The 19,656-nt window shown below is 41.1% G+C and overlaps 1 protein-coding gene across 1 annotated transcript in view; it reads left to right on the forward strand.

Annotated features, from left to right (window-relative positions):
* The window catches only part of SV2C (synaptic vesicle glycoprotein 2C), a 305,412-nt gene that overhangs the window by 125,886 nt on the left and 159,870 nt on the right, over positions 1–19,656 (forward strand). Inside the window, exon 3 of the mRNA XM_077462561.1 lies at positions 17,222–17,402. Coding sequence (XP_077318687.1) covers positions 17,222–17,402 — 181 coding nt within the window. The remainder of the gene's footprint in view (positions 1–17,221; positions 17,403–19,656) is intronic.

The following is a 19,656-nucleotide window of genomic DNA, read 5'->3' on the forward strand; positions in this document are numbered from 1 at the left end:
AGCTCTGCATGTAAAAGTTTGGAGAGGGACATAGACAATATACCCCGGGAAACCACTTTAACTTACTGCTTTATCCTGGTATGATCCACTTTGAAACTGCCCTGAAAAGGATTCAATTCTGTATCTAGATAGCATGGTCATAACCTAATCTCAAATGATCCATGCATAACTGATGGCAGCTCTGCAGACTAGACCAGTGGCCAGAATAGCATTAACATTTCTTAAAATACTTATTTCTTAAAAGTAGCATTCTTGTGAATTTTTCTTGACTGTCTGTGAGGAAAATTGAGAATTATAACTTTGATGAAATTTGTGTGAAAATACAAAGATTTTGGTCATCATTGTGGAACATATCAAAGGACAAGGCAAAATATGGGTGTTTCATAGTGGCTTTTAAGGGTGTAGCTGTTTTAAATGGCTTCTAATGTTTAGCAAAGCACCTTTAAACTGTGTCCTAGACATGCTGTTGAAAGTGGCACCTCTTATTAGCATCTTTACTTTAAAGCCCAACTCTGGGAGACATGAAAATTATTCCTTGCAGTGAAAAGTTAATTGCTTATTTAGGAATAGAGTACTTGTTAAAGTAGATTTAGTTACATGATCCTCCACTCCTCTGTGCTGCTATACTGGCCCCCACATAATCTTCCCCGCTAAGTTCTAGTGGTCCCCTAATTTTCTCTCCTAAGGTCCTGATGTCATAAAGACCAATGTAGTGCCCACAGAAATGCATTGTTTGAGATAATGCCGAGGGACAATCCACCTCCAGAGCATAGAGGAGCACTCTGTGATAGGGTAGTGGAGGACCAGGAAAGTAAAAATGCTTTTATTCTCCACCTAGACTAAATGAGCAATTAACCTGTGCAGTGCAGGGGCAGTCTCACTGCAAGGGACCATTTTTACGTTTCCCCGAAGTTGGGCTTTAAGTTTTTTATTTTTCACAGAAAGACAAAAACAGACAGCCTAAAAAAAAAAACTCAAATAATGATCAAATACACAAAAAAAATATATACAAAATATACAAAAGAAAATACAAAAAGAATACTAATGATATAAATTATGTTAAATTATAGCTCTACCCCTCCCCTCCCAAAAAGCCTACAGCCTAAAGAAATAAAGAGTAGATTTTTTCTGTAGAAATACAAATATCATTTTTGTCTTGAACATGTGTTGAAGTCTTTTAAATTCAACACAAAAAAAGGAAAAGGAATTGAACAAATCAAAGTAGTCACTTAGATTTTCTTGACTTCAGCCTCCTGACAGATTTCAAGTGGTCTTGTATTAAGAAAAGAAGAAAACAACATAAAATCCACCTGACAGTAATTTATGGAAATAAAAAATTGTCATCGTTCAGCCCAATGCTGTTCTACCTCTGTGAGGATGTAGGTGAAGCAAAACAATATTTTCATATTTATGCCTCTTGTTTGATAGGTAGATACATTTGCGTGGTTTGAATTTCATTAAGCCTTGATGGACTCACTCACACAGTGTTGTTGGGTAGATAAAGGGAAATATATTGTCTCAGCTATCTTAGGCTTCACTGCAGTAAGATTTCATTGAAATTGTACATAGAAGCCAATTCTCTTTGGTGAAATAGATTCATCAACCTGTCCTAATCATTATCTCAGCAGGAAACCATTTCATTCTGCAGAGAAAGTCATATCAGTGAGGACAGTCGCAGCAGGAGAATGTCCTTATTGACCAAACGGTATTATGAAGCAAACTTTATACTTGATAGGAGAATAGAGCCGCTAAGCACTTTCAGCACTGGCTTATAATATTATTTAAGAGGCTTTAGTGAGATGCCTTTACTGTGACTAGGAGCTGTCTATACTGTAGTACTGAACCTGTGTGGCATTAAAGGACATACATAAGGAAAATTTTAATATTTTGATTGACTGTATGCAGTTGCTATGTAGAGTTTAGGGACCCCCATCTCCTGAAGTGCCCTGGTAAATGAAAAAAAAAGGAGATCCATTCAGCATGTTTATATAGAGTTCAACTATGAATTACAGTTTTTTATACAGAAATATGTCATTTACAGTCGTACAATATCAGCTTTTTCTAGTAGTTTGAAAAATAAATGAAATTTTTACAAAAGGCGAATGAATAGTTTTAGAGTCAGTGAGGATGTTGTAGTGCACTTTCATAATATTCTCAGTATTTTTATTTTTTTAAATGCTTAGTGTGCATGCTCTTTGCCAATAAGGACTACTTTCATCCCTTGGGGTGCACTTCCTGCAGCCCTCTCCTCTCCATACACTTTCTGGGACCTTCTGGGATTTCACGCACTTCTCTGGGTGGGGTTTTTGGGACCCAATAACCCTCTCCTCTGGGTGCTGCTTCTTGAACTTTTTGCAGGGAATGCATAAAGGTAAAAAAAAAAATTGCTTGATTTTAGAACCACTTTTCCTCCAGAAGATTTACCCCTTTCATGACGAGGCCATTTTTTGCAATACGGCACTGTGTTATTTTAACTTACAATTGCGCGGTCATGCTACACTGTACCCAAATAAAATTTGTGTCCTTTTTTTTTCCCCACAAATAGAGCGTTATTATGGTGGTATATGATCATCTTTGCATTTTTTCTTTTTTTGCAATATCAACAATTTTTTTTTTTTTTGCTTTACTATTCAATAGAAAAAAATCAAATTTTTCATCAATTTAGGCCAATATGTATTCTGTTACATATTTTTGATTAAAAAAAATCTCAATAAGTGTATATTGATTAGTTTTTGTACAAAAATGATAACGTCTACAAACAATGGAATATTTTTATTTATTTTTATCTTTTATTTGTACTAGTAATGGTGGTGATCAGCGACTTAAAGCGGGACTACGATATTGCATCGGACATTCAATTTTTGAGGACCAGTGACACTAATACAGTGATCAGTGCTACAAAAATATACACTGTCACTGTACTAATGACACTGGTTAGGAAGGGGTTAACATCAGGATCGCTCAAAGGGTTAACTGTGTGCCTAGTCAGTGTTTTACTATACTGTGGGAGGTGCTTTTACTAGGGGAATTTATTCCCTGCTGTTTAACAATGCAGCCGATGATTGGCTTCCACTGTGTGTAGTCACAGTGGAAGAAAGCCACAATGGCGTGCATGTGTGGCCCCTACCCAGAAGAAATCAGATGACCTATACAGTATATACGTGATCCGATGCACATGTTTCTTCCCTGTAGCAGTAAAACTGCTATAGGATGGATCTTAAGTGAGTAAAGGGTGCATTTTTTCATCACTAATTTCTAGACCATTTGTGTTTATTGTAGTTTATTTTGTTCTGTATCTAGCTCCAAGGAGCTGGCACTAGCAACTGTACAGGTGCACTGAATCTTCATGGGAAAGTGACCTGGGGAACATCCAATAAAATGGAACCACTGTTTAGAAAAATTGCCCAGTGGGTGAGATTTGCACTTTGCTCTGAAATTTGCATCTAGTTGCCATAAGCCTTCCATTTAGTGGCCAGTTGAGAGTCGAAAACACATTTCATGAAAATACAAAGAACCAAAATGTAAGGATGAAAAGAGAAGACACAATTGATAGTGGAGAAGAAAAGAAGGTAAGGTAAAGTAACTTCATACTGTATAGTACAATCTATTGATTCAGATAGTCAGTACAATTAAAAAAACCTATGTAACACTTAGTAATTAAGTAATAAGATGTATGAACGAGAAACATGTCCATTTCATGCTAATATTTCATGCGACCGTTGAGTAATAAGGGTGGAGCTTCGCATCAGAAGGATGTGAGACAAAATCTGGACAACATAGGTTTAGGATCCAATGGGATTGATTTGTAAACTAGCAGGTGCTTGCAGGCATAACAAGGTATTTCAGTCAATAACAAGTACTGTTTGGGTCAGGTCACATTAACTTAGCGCTACCTATAGGCTTTAAGACTCCATGCACACTGGTTAAAAAAACTTTGATTCTATAGGAGTTTTGTGTTCTGCCTGTAGAAGCAGCTCAATTTTATCCTATGTGTCAATGCACATGGTGCAGATATAATCCTACTTCCTTCAAGGGACTCTGTTTACATAGACTGTTCTATTAAAGTCTAAGCCCTTGTACACACGGTCGGACATTCTGACGGAAAATGTCAGATCGGACCGTGTTGTCGGATAATCCGACTGTGTGTGGGCTCCATCGGACTGTTTCCGTCGGAATATGCAACGACAAAGTTTTAGAGCTAGGCTATAAAACTTTCCGACAACATGATCCAATCGGACTTTGTCCGATTGTGTGTAGAGAATTCCGATTGGACAAAGTGCCATGCATGCTCAGATCTAATTCCTAGACCAAAGCTATTGGCTACTAGCCTGAACGTAGTCCTGTCCTAACTAAATAACGTCATCACGTTACGTACGATTGGATTTTCCGACAACTTTGTCCGACTGCGTGTATGCAACACAAGTTTCGGACAAAATCCGTTTGACAAAATCCGACGGATTTTGTTGTCGGAATGTCCGACCGTGTGTACAAGGGCTAAGATCTGGGATCAAAGTGGTTAGTAGGAAGCTTATCAAAGTAGAAATAAAAGTGATCAGTACAGGCGTGGTTTATTATTCCTCTTCATAATAAATTGCTGACATGCTCAGATGGCCCCCTACAGTTATGAAGTTATCACTCAATCAAAACTACTGAAAACAGCTAAATTGGTTAAATGTCATTTCATGGATGTCTATAGGTACCTTTAGTCCTATGTGCGGCATTGCTCAATTCTACAGCAGATGAGAAGTGGATGTTTTTTTTTTCACTGTGTTTTTGGTTTGCTACATATATATATAAGTGATATCTGCCCGTCAGCATCTCTTTCACTCCCTACCAGACCAACTCTGAGACATGTGCTTCTTCCATTTCCTCTTGACACTATCTGGACTGAGTTCAGCGGGTGTTCATTGTCTAACTTACTGTTCACCTATGTGTATCTAAACATGATAAACCAATGTTCTTGGGCCGTTATTGAATTGGCAGTAAATTATTCTTACACAGGAGACCTTTGGTGATTTTGTCCTCTTCTGCCTATGAGATTATAAAAATAGGGGGCAATACACAGGTTTCCTGAAGAAAGTGGTCATCTTTTGGTTAAGGTGAAACACCCTTTAGGACAGTTGTAAGACTAACAAAGAGTGGGAAAAAAAGTATGGCCGCTAAATGATTTCGCATTGCAGAAGTATCATACAAAACATAACTTAGACATAAAATGCCGGCAGTAATGTATGTTACTTTAGGAAAAACAGTCATTAAAACAGAATAATTTCTTTCTAAACCTTTACATTAACAAAACAACCTGCTCAGATGACAACATGGGTCCAATTTCATTTTAAAAGGGTGCATTTAGACATTATGAACCAAATGAGAACATTTAATTAGAATCTGCTTCAATTAGAAGAGAATATTGGTCCCTTTTGGCAAGAAGGAAAATAAAGTAATAGTTCAATTAACTTGTAAAATGCACCACCTGCAATTCTAAAAAATACAACTTGCTGCCAAAGGAGGTGTTTGCTGCTTTCCATCCATGGAATTCATTTTAATTCTTGTTAGGGGCTGAGTCACCAGCTGGAACCTTTTATCTCTGGGGAGCTTAAGCAAGATTTCCTGTCTATAGTGACTGCCCAGGTTGGATTCCTACTGTTTGTAATACAAATCTGATGTGACGCTAATAGATTTTCAACTATGCCCACTATATAATATAAGATAAATAAAAAAATCAGGGCGAATATATTCTAATTTTAATGGAGGCAGCAAGTGTGCAGACCTTGTACTTTCAGTGAAGAGATCTCTCCACTGGGACCTGTGGAATTTCTAAAGATTCTATTGCAGTTTTCAGTAGAGGAGCACTGAAATTTCAGCCGCCAAAACATATCGGCCGAAAATAGTGATTTTTTTTCATTCAGCCAAAAGAAAATAACGCGTCGATAATGGCACAGAAAAATGGGGGTTTCATCCTGGCACACCCCAGTCCTCCCCTCACTCCTCCTCTTCTTGTCATGCATAGCGGCTATCTACCTGTGTCACGGGCCGCTGTAACAAAATCCCACCTCCTGTGATAGGCGGCACACTGATCCAGTGCCGGGTATTTGAATCAGTTTGACGTCTATCATAGCAGGCGGAACTTTGTTACTGCGGCCGCCCGGCCCAGACAATTCAAATTCAGCTCCGTAACACAGGAGATCGCCGCTCTGTGTGATCCGGGCAATGATAGGCTTTATCTGATGGCACTGGTAAGGCTGCATCTAATGGGCACTGATAGTCTGCATCTGATGGGCACTGGCAAGGCTGCATCAGATGGGCATTGGAAAGGCTGCATCTGAAGGGCACTGGTAGGTTGTATCTGATGGCCACTGGCAAGGCTGCATCCGATGGGCACTGGCAAGGCTGCATCAAATGGGCCCTGGCAAGGCTGAATCTGATGGGCACTGGCAAGGTTGCATCTTGTGGGCACTGGTAGGCTGCATCTGGTGGGCACTGGTAGGCTGCATCTGATGGGCACTGGCAAGGCTGCATCTGATGGGCACTGGTAGCCTGCATCTAAAAGGCACTGGCAAGGCTGCATCTGATGGGCTCTGATAGGCGGCATCTGATGGCCATTGGCAAGGCTGCATCTGATGGGCACTGGTAGGCTGCATTTGATGGGCACTGGTGAGACTGCATTTGATGGGTACTGGTGAGGCTGCATCTGATGGGCACTGGTGAGGCTGCATTTGATGGACACTGGTAGGCTGCATTTGATGGGCACTCAAAAGGCTGCATTGATCTCTTGTATCATGTGTGCAGTCTATGACCATCTCCTGTATCATGTTTGCTAGAGGTGCACCAAATGGAAATTCTGCTAATACTATTGTAATGTGTTTAAGTATAACCTGTTGCCGACCAGCCACCGTCGTTATACGGTGGCAGGTTGGCACGGCTGCACAAACCGCCGTAGGTGTACTTTGGCCGCTTCAAGAGCTGTGGGAGACAGCAGAGCCAATGCTTGTGGCCAGTGGCCGCAATGACCACTGGCCACCCGTGATCACTCCACAGAGAGTCAGAACGGGGATCTGTCAATGTAAACAGACAGATCCCCATTCTGACCTGTGATAGGCGGCACACTGATCCAATGCCGGGTAATAACATTTTTATTGTTTTATGCCAGGTTTTTGGGAACATAGAGATGGGAAAATGACCCAGCACAAACACTGTGCTGTCTATCATGCTTTAAAGGATCAGGATATTTTTTCCCCCAGAAGATGACATGACTTTATTTGGATAAATAGATTATTGTACATACCGTGACTATATAAGACATCCCTTAAAAATAAGCCCTACTGTGTTTTTTGTAGCCAAAATTATTTTAAGACCCAGTCTTATTTTTGGGGAAACACTGTATTTCTCGAGTTAAGGGTGTAAGACTTAAAGGAAACTTTACAAATGACTGCTGCTTTAGTTAAAACAGCAGGAAGTTTGTATTCTGCAAAAATTCCCCAAAACTTTCTTATTTTAAAAGAACTTCTGAAAAGGAATTTGACAGCGATTGTGGGCTGTTTAATTACCGTACTTGCCAAGAAGCTCTATTCCCTTTGCGATAGTTATTGTCACGGTGCAGCCTACACCTTGTCATGTCTTTCTTTCTACATAATACACCATTGAATTAAGTGCTTTGGCAAATTCTTACTGAAGAAAAGGCTTATTTGTTCTGTAAATTATTATTAAAATTAAAAACCTGACACAAATAATCAACTTGTGCATAAAATAATGATAGATCTAAATATGGGAATATAGAAATCTAGATTACTATCAGGGGGCTCCCAGATTTTTATATATTGCATTCTAAAAAGATGCAAACTGAAACATGGAATGTCAAACATACCCTGTTTCCCCTGAAAATAAGACCTAGCGTGATTGTCGGTGATGGCTTCAATATAAGCCCTACCCCCCAAATAAGCCCTACCCTGTTTCCCCGAAAATAAGCCCTACCCTAAAAATAAGACCTACAAGGACTTTAACTAGGGCTTATTCGGGGGTTAGGGCTTATATTGCAGCCATCACTGACAATCACACTAGGTCTTATTTTTGGGAAAACAGGGTAGGTACTTTAGTTTTATAAGGATCAGAAGTTTAGCCATTTGGACACAATATCTAGAATGTGTTTATTACTTATCACTTAAAGCTGAACACAAGCCAGATAGCTAACTACACAGATCAAATACACATATGGAAGTCTAATGCCGCGTACACATGGTCAGAGAATCCGTCGGAATGCGTCTTATCGGACCGTGTCATCAGATAATCCGACTGTGTGTGGTATGCATCGGACTGATTCCGTCCGAATCTCCGTCGGACCCAATTTTCCAACATGTTGGAAATATTTCCCGACCAACTGGGCCGGTTGGACCTAATCCGATCATGTGTAGCGAATTTTGATCGGACCAAGTGCCACGCATGCTAAGATCAAATTCCTACATCAAAGCTATTGGCTACTAGCCTGAATGTAGTCCCATCGTAACAAAATTACGCCACTGCGTTCTTGGCAACCACTAAATCAGACAACTTGGCCCGACCGTGTGTATGCAACAGTTTCAGACACAATCCGTCGGACTAAATCTGACAGACAAAATCCGATGGATTTGGTTGGCAAAATCTCAGACCGTGTGTACGTGGGCTAATAGATTACTGGAAGATTTGTATCCTTCTTCATTCAGCCTGGAGATTTACACAGCTCTGCCACATAGCACAGCCCTGTCTGGTAGGCCAGGAGATCTGATGTTTCCCTGTTGTAGCTTAGTAACACTTTTGCCGCATCCTCACGACTGGACTTTCCGGCAGAAAAAGTCTGACGGTCTTCCCGATGGACTTTTGACGGAGTTACGACGGACTTCCGAACAAACGGACTTGCCCACACACAAATGGAATAAAGTCCGTTCAAAAGTCTGTTAGTTTTGAACGTGATGACGTACGACGGGACTAGAAAAGGAAGTTCAATAGCCAGTAGCCAATAGCTGCCCTTGCCTCGTATTTGTTTCGTCGGACCAGCATACAGACGAACGGTTTTCCCAATAGGAGTTGAGTCCGTAAGACAGATTTGAAACATGTCCTATTTCTAGGTCCGTCTGAATTTTTTAAAGAAAAACGATCGGACTATCCCACACACACAATCGGACTATCCGACGGAATGATACCATCGGACCTATTCTGCCAGAAAGTTTGGTCGTGTGTACGCGGCATTAGGCCCCTTTCACATGGCTATTCTGTCAGTCCTTCAGGCAGATATGATCAGAAGGTCCATACATCCTGTTTTGCACTCTACCAGATTTAAATTTACTGACACAACACCCACAATTTACTGGCACGGTCAGATTTTAACTGACAGTTACAAAAGTTACAAAATAAAAAAGCGGTTGTATACCCTATTTTTACATTTTTATCTACAGGTAAGCCTAATAAGGGGTGCGGGATTGCCGTCATCACAGCTACGGCCCCTCACAGTGCCAGAGCCATGAACCCTATAGCAGCCGCTTGTGATAATTGCAAGTGAATCTGGCAGGCTGGTTGCACCCAAGTTAATTGATCGATTAACTTGGTACAATCAGCCTGCCTACAAATGGTTTGAATATCGCCTAGTTCCTGCTGAAGCGGCTGAGATTCAAACCATCCATGGCTGGCCTAAGAACTAGGAAAACAGAAAAGCTGTAAATTGATTGGTTGCTACTGTCAGCTCTGGGAGCTTGTCTCCAAAGCAAGAAATATCAATAAAAATGGGAAAATGTTTTACTATTATTTATAATTTATTGTTCTGTACTAAACAATTAATTACCAAATACACCACTTTCTAGATTTACTTACATTTGACCTCTACATCATATGCATTACCCACTCCAATCTCTGCATTGTGTGCTTTTCTTATTCCTGGCACTCTCTGTGTTACTTACTCCTGACCCCTGCACACTTTGCAGTAACTTTTTCCTGACCCTGACACCTTTTGCATTGCTTACTCCTGACCCCTGCACTCTGAGCTTTACTTACTCCTGACCCCTGCACTCTGAGCTTTATTTACTCCTGACCCCTGCACTCTGAGCTTTATTTACTCCTGACCCCTGCAATCTGTGTGTTACGTTCTCCTGAGCCCTGCTCTCTCTGTGTATTACGCATGCATGGGCCATGCACCCTTTGTCCCAGAGAAGAGTAGGCTCAGGTTTTAATTAAGCATACCCTTATAAGCCCCCCCCCCCCCCACTCTTACTGCAATTTGGCCACATCCACAATTTTCTGCACCTTTCATTTCCCTGCTCATGGGGCACAACCTGTTTTGTCTTTATACCTTTATTGTCTGCCTCTTTTTCCAAAAGTCTGACCAATGCTTTCAGTGTGTTAAAAAAGGGCATGTTTGTGTGAACACAAATGGAGAGTGTTTTGTGGGTGTGGGTAACCACCTCAATACAGGACACTTTCATCCCCCTCCAGTCTGAGCCATTTTAGATAACCCAAATCAGTATATATTATTTAGTCTGTGTGAAAGTTATAGTCTACAAACTATGATTGATTGATATATATAGTTACATAGCTAGTAAGGTTGAATAAAGACAACAGTCCATCCAGTTCAACCTGAGTGAGTGTCTACAATTGTCCCTATCCCCGTACATTGCACACTCACATCAGTCCCTACCCTCAAGGAGCCCCCAATCCAAGGTCCCCATTCATATACTAGGGCCAATTTTGGACAGAAGCCAATTAACCTACCAGCATGTCTTTGGAGTGTGGGAGGAAACCGGAGTACCCGGAGGAAACCCACACAGGCACAGGGAGAGCATACAAACTCCAGGCAGGTAGTGTTGTGGTTGGGATTCAAACCAGCGACCTTTTTTACTGCTAGGCAAGAGTGCTAACCACTACACCACTGTGCCATTAATATATATATCTACATATAAAGTCGGTGATATATCAACGTTTACGCACAGGCGTAAAACAAGTACATTCATTTTAAGAGGGACGTTTCAGGAAAAAAACGTACATTTTAAATAAGGAACTTTGAAGCAAAATAAGGATCAGTGCCCATCTGCAGCCTCTCCATTGCCATCAATGCAGCCTGACCTATGCCCATCTGCAGCCTCACAAGTGCCATCAATGCAGCCTCATCAGTTCACAGCAATGCAGCCTCACCATTGTCATCAATGCAGCAGCCTCACCATTGCCTTCAATGCAGCAGCCTCACCATTGCCTCAGTGCAACCATACATAATGTCACTGGAGGTAACGAGCATTACTAATGACTATTCATGAATGAGAATGCACAGCATTTGGATGCATATTCAGGAGTGATACCTATTTATATTAAGGAACTATTCCTAATATGTAAAGTTTATTGCAGCATTATCAGTGCAGCTGTTGCATCCCCCATATATAGTGCCACTCTACAGACTAATTTTAGTTTTGCCTCCGTGTTCATTACACATTTACATATGTTGAGCTCCCTGCCTTTCCTGTTTTCAGCTGGCTCGAGCCCCCAGGGAAATTGATGTCAGCCCTGCCGGTAGCTTCAGTCAACACTGGTGTATTACAGAAGTGCATGGGCTGGACTGGCACCAATTTTTTTGGCGTCCGGACGTTGTTTTATGTTTTGTGTATGCATGTTGTTGTATGTCTCCCCTTGTCTGTGCCTGTTCCGACTGTCTCGACCATCCTGACCAGTTGGTAACATTTTACATTTGTGTGATTTAGACAGTGGTTTCTTGATCCCGCCCACATGCGTGCGTGTTACTGTGATATTTTGTATCTTTACACTTATATTATATTTTTTAATAAATAGTAATTGATTAGAGATTTCTGGTGATTTGCTTCTCAGTGAGCCTCAACTTTCTTGTCCTTTTCTTTTCCTTCTATTTGGGACTTTCTTTTTTGTATATGGTCATATAGAGGTTAGAGAGCAGTCACTTCTCATTTTGATACACACCACACACATGCTAAGTGGACCTATTCTCTTTTAATAATCTGTTGTGATAGGCGGTCTATTGATGCTGGCTGCTGGGGGTCTATTGTCACTGGTGGGGATATATTTTTGCATGGGGGTTTATTGTTGCTGGGAGAGATCTACTGTTGAGGGAGAGGTCTATTGTTGCTGGCTGTTGGGGGATCTTTTGTTGCTGTAGGATGGCTATTTTCTGTGGGGTCTACAGTTGTTGGGTAAGTTTATGGTTGCTAGGGGGGTCAACTGTTGCTTAGAGGGATCTACTGGTGAGGGAGAGGTCTACAGTTGCTGGCTGCTTCAGGGTCTATTGTTGCTGGCTGTTGAGAGATCTGACATTGCTGCTGGGGGTCTATTGTTGTGGGAGGGGGTCCATTGTTCCTAAGGGGATCTATTTTTGTCTAGGGGATCAATTTTTGCTGGGCGGTCTATTGCTGCTGGGGGGGGGGGATCTAATGTCACTGGGATGGAGTCTATTTTTGCTCACTGCAGGGGATCTATTTTACTATCTTTCTTGTTATCATTAACAAATTCCATACAAAAACTTAGGCTGGCCATACATGTTCATTTTTTTTGTACACTTTTCCTTTAGATGTACGTTAAACTATGTAGTGCAAGGTCCTGCCTAATTGGATACAATAAAAAAATGTTTAGGTTTGACCTCATATTATATGGTTTTGTACAAGAAAATTAAACATGTATGGCCAGCCTAAGTAGAAGAAAATGATACTTGGTCCTGTATTATCTAAAAGGGGCGATACTGGGAGGTGAGTAGGGGGTGAAGCCAAGGGACGGTGCTCAGAGGTGGGTAGGTGGCAAAGAAGAAGGGTGACTCAGAAGGGTGGTGTTCCTGCACCTACAGTATTCTGGCCCTGGCCTCCGGTATGCCTCCTTGGTAAAAATAAAATATTAATCTGCAATATTATATATATATATATATATATATATATATATATATATATATATATATATATATATATATATATATATATATATATATATATACAGTATATAACCAACTAGAAAGAAATAAACAGTGTTTGAAAAAGATACATATTTTAGTGACCATTATAATCAAGAAAGCACTTTCTATTTAGAAACAAATGTATATTTAAAAAATGGTATATTAAAAAAAAAAGCAAATAAAAGATAACTAAATAAAATTAAATTACACTTTCATTTATTTATTTTTTTGCAATGAAAAATAGAAAAAGAAAATGAAGGCTTTTGATACACTAAGTAAAGTTGTTTTTGCAATCTGGGTGTGCTGTAACAAGTACTTCTAACATTTATATGAACTCATTAGAGTAAAATCTACCTGACCTGTACCTTGCTTATTTATTGATCTCAAACTTATACAAAATTAGACTGCCTCCGGCATGCCTTCTATTAAATGCAAATTGGTAAAAATAAAATATTAATCTGCAATATTATATATATTTAACCAACTAGAAAGAAATAAACAGTGTTTGAAAAAGATAAATATTTTAGTGACCATAATCAATAAAAAAAAGCACTTCCTATTTAGAAATTAATGTCTGCAGGCATACCCCACTTTTAAGTATGCAATGGGGTTTATTTACTAAAGCTGAAAAGTGCAAAATCAGGCTCACTTCTGCATAGAAACCTGTATTTAAAAAATGGGACATTATAAAAAGGCAAATGAAAGCTAACTAAATAAAACTAAGTTACACTTTAATTTATTTATTTTTTGCAATGAAAAATAGAAAAATAAAATTGAGTCTTTAGATATACTAAATAAATCTGTTTTGACAATCTGGACATGCTGTAACAAGTACTTCTAATGCCGCGTACACACGATCAAACAATCGGGTGGAAAAGTCCGGCAAACTCAAGTCCGCCGTGTGTAGCCTCCGGCGGACTTTTTTGACCCGAAAGTACGGCAGACTTAGAAAGTAGTTTTGCACTCCAATCTTCCCGCCGGACTCGCATTTCGGCGGACAATCTGGCCGTGCGTGTGCCAGTCCACTGTTTTTTTTAAATGAACAGACTTTTCCCGTCCGGAGAAAAGTCCGCTCATTTTGAGCGCGTCTCCAGGTAGGCGGGGCCCGCGAAGGAGACGTCGCTGGCCCCGCCACCTGGTATGGACTTAAAGGGGAACCCCAACGCCGAAAAAAATTGGCGTGGGGTTCCCCCCCAGGTCCACATCAGACCCTTGTCCGAGCACGCTACCCGGCCGGCCAGGAAAGGGGGGGACGAGCGAGCGCCCCCCCCCTCCTGAGCCGTACCAACCCTGGCCGTTGGTTGTCTGGAGACGCGCTCAAAATGAGCGGACTTTCCTCCGCGTGTTTGGGCGAGTCCGTTAATTTCAAAAGTACGGCGGATAGTGCGGCGGACTTAGTGCGCCGTATTAGTCTGCTGAAAAAGTGCCATGTGAGGGCAAGTAGCCCGTTCGGAAAGTCCGGCTGACAGTCTGGCGGGAAGTCCGCCGGATAGTCCGCTACGTGTGTACGCGGCATTACATTTATATGAACTCATTATCCCCCCTTTATAGATCTCAAACTTATACAAAATTAGACTCTGCATAGCTACTCATCAAGCCCTTATGTAGGGGATGCTTTATTCCTTACATACAGGTAGAGTATCACTTCCACTCAAATGTAAATGATTATTATGAAAGACATACCTACTATCCAGTTTTCCACTCATATTCGTGTCACTTGTTTATTACCTATGCAAACATTATGTGTTTCTGTTTGACAACTGATAAGGATAAAATAACTGCACCACCACCTGTATTTTTATACCATTTTTATGCTTATCAAAGAGGTCTGATAGCAAATAGCGGATCCTGTATTAACAAAGGTAAATGTTTTCTTACATGATCTGCTGGCTATGCATTTAGCAACATAAAAATGGCAAACGATGTCCTCACAAATAATAGATTGTACTGTCATAAGGGGACCTTCCTCGGAGCAGCTGCTTGCTCTGATAAGCACAACTTGTATGAACAAACCATGAACCAGAGAATGCACAAAATTGGCTTTACTTTTCAACAACACCTTCCAGATCACTGATATTATTGGTGTGAAAAACTGTTCTGCTTGCGGAAAAGACAATTATTCAATTTTTTTTTCTTTTTATATTTTTTTGCTTCTTACGTTTGAAGAACAGCCGTTTTAATTATCACATAAAATGTATTATACTGACATATAATCACATACATAGGTTGAACTTGATGGACTTTTTTCGACCTCACCTACTATGTAACTATGTACCTTAAAGCAAAACACCAGGAAATAAAATTATTAGAATCATAGCCCTATTGCATTAGGGTGTGAACCCCAAAGCTCAAACACATATGTGTGTGTGCATGTGTATATATACTGACGGTGTCAGTAGAGCAGTGGACAGTGTCATTGGGGCAGAGATTGGTGTCAGTAGGGCAGTTGACAGCGTCAGTAGTTTTTATTTTTGTTTTTATTATTTTATTTTTGACAATTACATTTTTTTAACCACTTCTGGGCCGACGCACGCCAATATACGTCCTTACTTTGAAGGGGGGGTATCGTTGTTTTGGCAGAAGCTAGCTGCCAGCTGCCATAAAACCAGTATCCTCTTGTTCAGCCGGCGGTCTGGTTTTCGAAAATAGTGGTCTCTGTGACGGATTCGCAGTGAGCAAATCCATCACAGAGACCACTATTATTGGAAACCGGACCTCCAGCTGAACAAGAGGATATTGGGGTTATGGCAGCTAGCTTGAGATTTTACAACGTATTCATCTCAATTGAAAAAAAAACTTGCTGCTGTGTGTGGTGAAAACTGCTGTGTGTGTGGTGAAGAGTCTAAGGATGAGCTTGGGCGTGTTATTTGGATATATATCTTTTGTGGCCCCAACAAATCCATGAGCGCCACTCAGGACTAAGGATGAGCTTGGGCTTGTTCGCAACTCCGTGTGTCCAAGCCTGCCGGGAAGCTGACACCGCACAGTGCTAATCACAGGCACTGAGACATTTCCCGGTCCTCAGCTGCAGGGATCGGGAAATGTCTCAGTGCCTGTGACCGGCACTGCACACAGTCAGCTTCCTGGCAGGCTCGGGCATGTGGAGTTGTGAACACGCCTGACCTCATCCTTAGTCCTGAGCGGCGCTTAGGGATTGTTGGGGCCACAAAAGATATATATGCAAATAACACGCCCAAGCTCATCCTCATGCCCTGTACACACGATTGTAAATTCTGTAAAAGACAGATGAGAACTTTTGGTCGGAAAATGCGATTGTGTGTATGCTCCATCGGACTTTTGCTGGCGGTCCTCTACTGACCCATTCTTCCCCATAATGCAACATTATAATATTAAAGTGGTTGTAAACCCACGTAAAAAAAAAAAAACTGCAAGACAAAGGCATAATGAGCTAGTATGCTATGCATACTAGGTCATAATGAAATACTTACCTTAGATCGAAGCCCCTGCAGCGGTCCCAGCACACTGCTGTGGCCAGTTAATTCCAGGTATTGCGGGCTCCAGCATAGTGATTGGCCAGAGCCACGATGACGTCACTCGGCGCTCATGCACGCAGGAGCCGCCGGTAATGGCACAGCAGCTAAAGAAATGGCACGAGCGAGTCGTTTCTTCAGTGTGCTTGTGCCAATGACATCGGCACCTGCTGATACAGTGAATATCTCCTAAACGGTGGTGTCAATCTCGCCGATGGAGGCGGCGACATTGACTTTCTTTACTAGTCCCGTCTACCTGGAGCCACATTCAAAATTAATGGACTTTTCTCCATGTGTGGGCAAGTCCGTCCATTTTCAAAAGTCCAGCGGACTAGCACACAGATGGGCGGATTGTCCGCCGGACTCGGGTCAAAACTTCTTTCTAAGTTCCGCTGGACTTTTGGGAACAAAAAGTCTGCCGGAGCCCACACACGGGCGGATTGTCCGGCGGACTCTGGTCCACTGCATAGTCTGATCGTGTGTACATGGCATAAGGGTTTACAACCACTTTAACCTTTTATGTTATGTTGATAAAATACAATAATCTTTCTTCAGTTGGCAGGAGCTGTAATTTCAAAACTTACTAGTACCACACTCTGCAGGTGAAGTCTAGTATCTTGGCCTATTAATCAGCTATTAAATATAGTAAGAATGACTACAGAGCACCATTTTGTATGTTGGTGTAATGGGTGTATCTGTGTATGTTGCTACAAAGAGGGAACAGATGATGATAACTGTATGTAAAAATATTAAGTCTGCTATTTTCATTTTCACATGTACAGTACTTTGTAATAATGAATATGTCTTTTTCCCCTAGGCAGTATAGTCTATCTGGGCATGATGATTGGAGCTTTCTTTTGGGGAGGCCTAGCAGACAAAGTTGGGAGGAAACAGTCTCTACTAATATGCATGTCTGTCAATGGATTCTTTGCTTTCCTGTCCTCCTTTGTTCAAGGATATGGATTATTTCTAGTCTGTCGATTGCTTTCTGGATTTGGGTAAGTTGGCATTTTTTCTGTTATACTGTATGCATTTAGTCAGTAAAAGAAGTCACAGAACTAAACAAGTACATCTCCAAGTATGTTGTAAAATTGCATCAAGTAGTTTTATATATGTATATTAAAGCACTTGCCAGCAGGAATGTGTATGTGTCACCTAGGTTTCTCACACCTAAAGTGTCACCTAGGTTTCTTACATAAATAGGGTGAGAGGCTTTAGGGTTTATGGCTTAGAGTGTGGAGAAAATAAACTTTTTGTTTTCACAGAATCTTAGTATGTTCTCATCTAAGTTCAGAGCCCAAAGACTTTGTAGAGCTTTGGGTAGAGCCATCATTCCTATATTCACATCTTAAACTGTAGCCAAACCTCATTATTAGTCCCTTCTGTCTACAAATCTCTATATATAAGCTATCTGGTGCTCAGGTCATCCTCTCTTACTCTCTCAGCTGTGTGTAGCAAACTGGCTGACTGTTGACAGAACACTAAAAAGTTACAAGAGCCATCTGTTTTTGGGAACCCGTTAGAGGGCATCCTGTTACTAAGGAACTGACCTGAGTTAGATGTTTTGTCTTATGATGCATTGAAACTGTGTTTGTTTAGTTGCCTTGTGCCGGTAAACCGTTCAGGTGCAGGTCAAACCTGCTTGGACTGTTCCTGGGTGACCCTGTCTCATGCATGGTTTACCTCTGCCAGTACCAGTTGTGGCTGTGACATAAAGAGGCAGACACCTATTGTTGAACAATATGGAGGACCTTGTGAATCAGCTCATACTGGCAATTGCTAACAAGCAAGAAGTCAAATAGCTTAACTTCCCGGCAGATCCAACAAAGTACAATAGCCCAGCAGGCCTCCTTGAAAGGATAGCAGCAACTGAAGCTGTCTCTACAGTGGTAGATACAGGCACTATTAGAGAGGATGATGGTGGTGAAGGAGCAAACTTCTACACCTTAACAATTGTTACAAAGCAGATTATGGAAAGTGTCACTGGAGAATGATGTTGAAGCCAACCTTTGCATTTATGAGACAAGAAGCACTGGGCTTATGTGCTAGTACCCTTATTAACTCAGAAGCCCCAAAAGCCCCTACTTTCACTTGCAAGCCCATGATGTCAAGGACCAGGGCTTTTTTTATCCGGGAATAGGTGCTGGAACTCACTCTTCCCGGCCAACTCCCTGCCCTAACCACACCCACCACCACCACGCCCCAAGCCACGCCTTCTTCAGAGGTGAAAATTACATGGTTGCCAAATGGTGGGTGTGATCGGGGCTCAGAACTGTATAGTGCAGAAGGCACAAGGTTCAGAAAAGTGAAGCACACAGAGTACAGGACACGGGAATATGTATTGTGCAGTGTTGCACATACATAATCTAAGGTGCTTTATACACACTCCTAACCACTACCCCTGTATACTATGCTATACATTATATAATTGTAACCTCTGCTCTCCTGCTCTCTTTATACTAGGATGTATTTTACATTCTTCTGACCACTGCACTCTGTCAGTTGTGCTGTCCTTACATATTCCTGACTGCCAAACTCTGTATACTGTGATATATTTTGCATGCTCCTGACTGCTCTAATCCCCACATACAGAGTGGTTGGATTATGCAACATATAGCCCTGTGTACAGAGTGTAGTGGTCAGGAATATGTAAAATAGAGCCCATCACACAGAGAGCAGTGTAATGTGCAGTACAGCATACAGAGTACAGGGCTCAGGAGTACGTAACGTAGAACCCATTGTACAGAGTGCATAATTCAGGAGTACTGTATAGTCCAAGGGCAATTAGTGTAACATATGACAAGATTATATAGTATATATCATCCATTAACCTCTTATCATACATATACCATATTGACAGCGCTAAATATCAAAAACAAAATAATATACTTAAAAGGGTGACAGTTCCGTAATTATCAAAAAAGAAACCTTATAAATTTTCATGAAAGTCCCAAACATATAAGCATGAGTTTTCAGCTAAAATATTCACACGCTGGAAGAACAGAAAAGAAAGTCCATCTCCAAGATAGAACCACCAGTGCGTAGAAACTTGACATCCGGTGCCACCCCTTATGGTAATGAACTCACCAGAACACTGAGGGTTAACAGGCCCATCGTCACCAATAGTAATAATTATTTCACTGGTTTCTCTATGGAGAATCTTCTTATCACACCCACAATCAAGAGGTTCTCAACAGCGGTAATAAAGGTTCCTTGATATCCTAACAGCAACACCTTTCCTGGTTTTTGGTG

Source organism: Lithobates pipiens, unplaced genomic scaffold (assembly GCF_037356315.1).
Source record: "Lithobates pipiens isolate NorthernLeopardFrog02 unplaced genomic scaffold, aLitPip1_a1.2 Scaffold_3, whole genome shotgun sequence".
NCBI classification, from domain to species: domain Eukaryota; kingdom Metazoa; phylum Chordata; class Amphibia; order Anura; family Ranidae; genus Lithobates; species Lithobates pipiens.